Source organism: Furipterus horrens, unplaced genomic scaffold, assembly GCF_987537825.1.
Source record: "Furipterus horrens unplaced genomic scaffold, mFurHor1.1.pri manual_scaffold_17, whole genome shotgun sequence".
Taxonomy (NCBI): domain Eukaryota; kingdom Metazoa; phylum Chordata; class Mammalia; order Chiroptera; family Furipteridae; genus Furipterus; species Furipterus horrens.
Genome location: NW_028327187.1, coordinates 86,357,230 through 86,362,724, shown reverse-complemented (window position 1 = coordinate 86,362,724; position 5,495 = coordinate 86,357,230). Strand labels below are relative to the sequence as shown.

The 5,495-nt window shown below is 37.3% G+C and overlaps 1 protein-coding gene across 1 annotated transcript; it reads left to right on the top strand.

The window, feature by feature from the left end:
* The first annotated feature begins 423 nt into the window (after window positions 1–423).
* LOC149991530 (CD302 antigen) lies at window positions 424–1,198 on the top strand. The gene has a single exon (XM_090265004.1). The coding sequence runs from the start codon at window positions 432–434 to the stop codon at window positions 942–944; it is 513 nt and encodes a 170-aa protein (XP_090121130.1). The 5' UTR covers window positions 424–431; the 3' UTR covers window positions 945–1,198.
* Window positions 1,199–5,495: the final 4,297 nt, after the last annotated feature.

Sequence of the window (5,495 nt, the reverse complement as noted above, 5' to 3'; positions counted from 1 at the left end):
ATGGCAAAAAATATTCCAGGAGGTCCCAGCTCCACACCACGCCCCCAAGCCCAGGGTTCTAGTGCCAGGAAGAGAAGTCCCTATAACTTCTGGCTGTAAAAACCAGCTCAGATTGAAGCTGAGGGAAACAAGAGGCTTCTAAAGTTCCAGGCAGTTCCTCTTAAAGGGCCCATGGACTTACTTGGACTCATTCTTTCTGAGCTCAGGCACTAGGGTAGCAGCTTGAAAGAAACCAGAGACATACATGGAGGAAATAAATTGGCATCAGGATAAGAGCTGTGGAGGCGACTAACTCCTAGACAAAAGTACTGACAGAGGCCATTGTTCCTTTTCTGAGACTCTCCACCCACCATCACAGAACCAGTGGTCAGATGCCATATATGAGTCTCCATCAACCTGGCTCACATTTTTCACCCTGCCCTGGAGCAGACATGATAAGCATACACAATGAAGAAGAAAATGCTTTTATACTGGATACATTGAAAAAGCAATGGAAAGGCCCAGATGATATCCTACTCGGCATGTTTTATGATACAGATGATGAGAGTTTCAAGTGGTTTGATAATTCAAATATGACATACCGTAAGTGGACAGACCAAGATGATGAGGAGGATCTAGTTGACACCTGTGCCTTTTTGCACACCATGACTGGTGAATGGAAAAAAGGAAATTGTGAAGTTTCTTCTGTGCAAGGAACCCTTTGTAAAGCAGCTATTCCATATGAAAAGAAATATTTATCAGATAACCACATTTTAATAACAGCTTTGGTGATTGCTAGCACAGTAATTTTGATAGTTTTAGGAGCAATCGTTTGGTTCCTGTACAAAAGAAATTTGAATTCTGGTTTCACCACAGTTTTTTCAACTGCACCCCAATCACCTTATAACGATGACTGTGTTCTGGTAGTTGCAGAAGAAAATGAACATGCTATTCAATTTGGATGAAATTTTGGAGATCTTGGGTTAAGACATCGAATACATTGACAGTGATTCATGTGCATAATTTTAATATAAAGCTTGACGATGAGTTTTTATTTTATATATCCTCATTTCAGTAACATTCCTCATCTCATTTGAAAGTGATCTTAGATGCTAGTGGTTTTAACCACCTTCCCAAATGTTACTTTTCACTTCAAGCCCAAGCAGGAAAAAACCAACCAACCCACTCTACTTGTCTTAACTGCTCTATCTCTCCCCCCTCCCCCACAATTAGTTGAACCATCTTAATAGTTGGAAAAAATAATTCTACCTACTGTAACAGTTTTAGTAATCATGATGCTTGCCCTGTTATTAGTAAACATGATATGGGAAATAAAGCTTTTAAATAGATAGTACAAAAAAAAAAATATTCCAGGCAATGAAAAACAAAGGCCTACAACCTAGAATACTATACCCAGCAAAGCTCTCATTCAAAATGGAGGGTGAAATAAGGAGCTTCCAAGACAAAAGAAGGCTAAAAGAATACATCTCCACCAAACCAGCAATGCAAGAGATGCTAAAGGGTCTGCTCTAAGAAGATAAAGAAACAGAGAGAGACAGAGAAGAACACGAGTACAAAGGGGAAAAATGACAATGAATAAGTACTTATCGGTAATAACCTTAAATGTAAATGGATTAAACGCTCCAATTAAAAGACATAGGGTAGCTGAATGGATTAGAAAGAATGACCCACATATATGCTGTCTACAAGAGACCCACCTTAGAACAAAAGATCTACACAGACTGAAAGTAAAGGGATGGAAAAATGTATTCCAAGCAAATGGGCATGAAAAAAAAGCCGGGGTAGCAATACTTATATCAGACAAAACAGATTTCACAGCAAAGTCCATAAAAAGAGACAAAGAAGGGCATTTCATAATACTTAAGGGAAAAATCCATCAAGAAGATATAACCCTTATAAATATATATGCACCCAACTTAGGAGCACCCAAATATATAAGGAAAATTTTGAAAGACTCCAAGAAAGATATAGACAACAACACACTCATAGTAGGGGATTTTAACACCCCATTGTCAACAATGGACAGATCTTCGAAGCAAAGAAACACCAAAGATATTGAGGCACTGAACAACACTCTAGATCAAATGGACTTAGTCGATATATATAGAAGTTTTCACCCCAAAGAAGCAAAATATACATATTTCTCAAGTGCACATGGAACATTTTCAAAGATAGACCACATGGTAGGACACAAAACAAGCCTTAACAAATTCAAGAAAATTGAAATTATATCAAGCATCTTCTCAGATCACAATGGCTTAAAATTGGAAATCAACCTCAAGGAAAAAACTCAAAAACATTCAAAGTCATGGAGAATGAATAACATGCTATTAAATAATGAATGGGTTAACAATGACATCAGGGAAGAAATCAAAAAGTTTCTGGAAACTAATGATAATGAACACACAACAACCCAAAACCTATGGGATACAGCGAAAGCAGTCCTAAGAGGAAAGTTCATAGCAATACAGGCCTACCTAAAAAAGCTAGAGGAATATCTAATAAAAAATTTAACCCTACAGCTACAAGATCTAGAGGAAGAACAACAAGCAAAGCCCAGATCAAGTAGAAGGAAGGAAATCATCAAGATCAGAGCAGAATTAAATGACATAGAGTCTAAACTAACAATTCAAAAGATCAACAAAAGTAGGAGCTGGTTCTTTGAAAAAATAAACAAAATTGACAAGCCTTTCACCAGGCTCATCAAGAAAAAAAGAGAGAGGACCCAAATAAATAAAATCAGAAACGAAAGAGGAGAAATCACAACTGATACCACAGAAATACAAAGAATTATAAGAAATTATTACGAACAACTGTATGGCAAGAAATTTGACAACCTAGAGGAAATGGACAAATTCCTGGAAACCTATAGTCTTCCCAAACTGAATCAAGAAGAAGCAGAAAGTCTGAATAGACCAATAACAGCTAGTGAAATTGAAGCAGTAATCAAAAAACTCCCAGCACACAAAAGCCCAGGACCGGATGGCTTCACAAGTGAATTCTACAAAACATTTAGGACAGAACTAACTCCTATCCTTCTCAGACTATTCCAAAAGATACAAGAAGAGGGAAGACTCCCAAACTCATTCTATGAAGCCAGTATAACCCTAATTCCAAAACCAGGTCAAGACACAACAAAGAAAGAAAACTATAGGCCAATATCGCTGATGAACATAGATGCTAAAATCCTCAACAAAATATTGGCAAACCGGATCCAGCAACACATTAGAAAGATCATACACCACGATCAAGTAGGATTCATCCCAGGGATGCAAGGATGGTTTAATATTCGCAAATCAATAAACGTAATACACCACATAAACAAAATGAAAGACAATAACCACATGATTATTTCAATAGATGCAGAAAAAGCATTTGATAAAGTACAACACCCATTTATGATAAAAACTCTCAGCAAAATGGGAATAGAGGGAGCATACCTCAACATAATAAAGGCCATATATGAGAAACCTGAAGCCAACATCATACTCAATGGGAAAAAACTGAGAGCATTCCCCGAGATCAGGAACAAGACAAGGATGTCCACTCTCTCCACTCCCATTCAACATAGTCTTGGAAGTTCTAGCCACCGCAATCAGACAAGAAAGAGAAATAAAAGGCATCCAAATTGGAAAAGAAGAAGTAAAACTGTCATTATTTTCAGATGACATGATAGTGTACACAGAAAACCCTATAGACTCCACAAAAAAACTACTCGACCTAATAAGTGAATTCGGCAAAATAACAGGATACAAAGTCAATATTAAGAAATCAAAGGCATTTTTATACACCAACAATAAAAACTCAGAGATAGAAACTGAAAGAAAAATTCAATTTACCATAGCAACAAGAAAAATAAAATACCTAGGAATAAACTTAACCAAGGAGGTAAAAGACCTGTACTCAGAAAACTACATAACACTGAAGAAAGAAATTAAAGAAGATACAAAAAAATGGAAGCATATACCATGCTCATGGATGGGAAGAATCAACATCATTAAAATGTCCATACTTCCCAAAGCAATTTATAGATTCAATGCAATCCCTATTAAAATACCAGCAATATATTTCACAGACCTAGAACAAATACTTCAAAAATTTATATGGAACCAAAAAAGAGCCCGAATAGCCACAGCAATTTTGAGGAAGAACACAGTAGGAGGAATCACAATACCTGATATCAAACTATACTACAAGGCCACGGTAATCAAAACAGTCTGGTACTGGCATAAAAACAGACATATAGATCAATGGAACAGAATAGAGAGCCCAGAAATAAACCCAGGTTCATATGGTCAACTAATATTTGACAAAGGGGGAAAGAACATCAAATGGAGTGAAAAGAGCCTCTTTAACAAATGGTGTTGTGAGAACTGGACAGGCACATGCAAAAAAATGAAACTAGACCACCAACTTACACCATACACCAGAATAAACTCAAAATGGATCAAAGACTTAAATGTAAGCTGCGATACCATAAAAGTCCTAGAGGAAAAAATAGGCAGGAAAATTTCAGATGTCCCACATAGCAACATTTTCACTGATATATCTCCTAAGGCAAGGGAAATAAAGGAAAGAATAAACAAATGGGACTACATCAAACTAAAAAGTTTCTGCTCAGCTAAAGAAAACATCAGCAAGATGAAAAGGAAACCAACCATATGGGAAAATATATTCGCCAATGACATCTCAGACAAGGGATTGATCTCCAAAATATATAAAGAACTCATACGACTCAACACCAAGAAGACAGACAACCCAATTAAAAAATGGGCGAAGGACCTGAACAAACACTTCTCCAAAGAAGGCATACAGAGGGCCCATAGACATATGAAAGTATGCTCAACATCACTAGCCATCAGAGAGATGCAAATAAAAACCACAATGAGATACCACCTCACACCAGTCAGAATGGCCATAATCAACAAATCAACAAACAAGTTGTGCTGGAGAGGATGCGGAGAAACGGGAACCCTGGTGCATTGCTGGTGGGAATGCAGACTGGTGCAGCCACTATGGAAAAGGGTTTGGAATTTCCTCAAAAAACTAAAAATGGAACTGCCTTTTGAACCAGCAATTCCATTACTGGGATTATATCCGAAAAATCCTGAAACACCAATTCAAAAGAACCTATGCACTCCAATGTTCATAGCAGCACTATTTACAATAGCCAAGTGCTGGAAACAACCTAAGTGCCCATCTATAGATGAGTGGATCAAAAAACTGCGGTACATTTACACAATGGAGTTCTATGTAGCAGAAAGAAAGAAGGAACTTCTACCATTTGCAACAACATGGATGGAACTAGAGAGAATTATGCTTAGCGAAATAAGCCAGGCAACGAAAGAAAAATACCTTATGCTGTCACCTATTACAGGAAACTAATGAACAACACAAACAAATGAGCAAAATTGAACCAGAGGTATGTAAACAAGGAGTAGACTAACAGTAACAAGGTGGGAGGGAGAAAAGGGGGTAAGAAGGGGAAGTGTCAA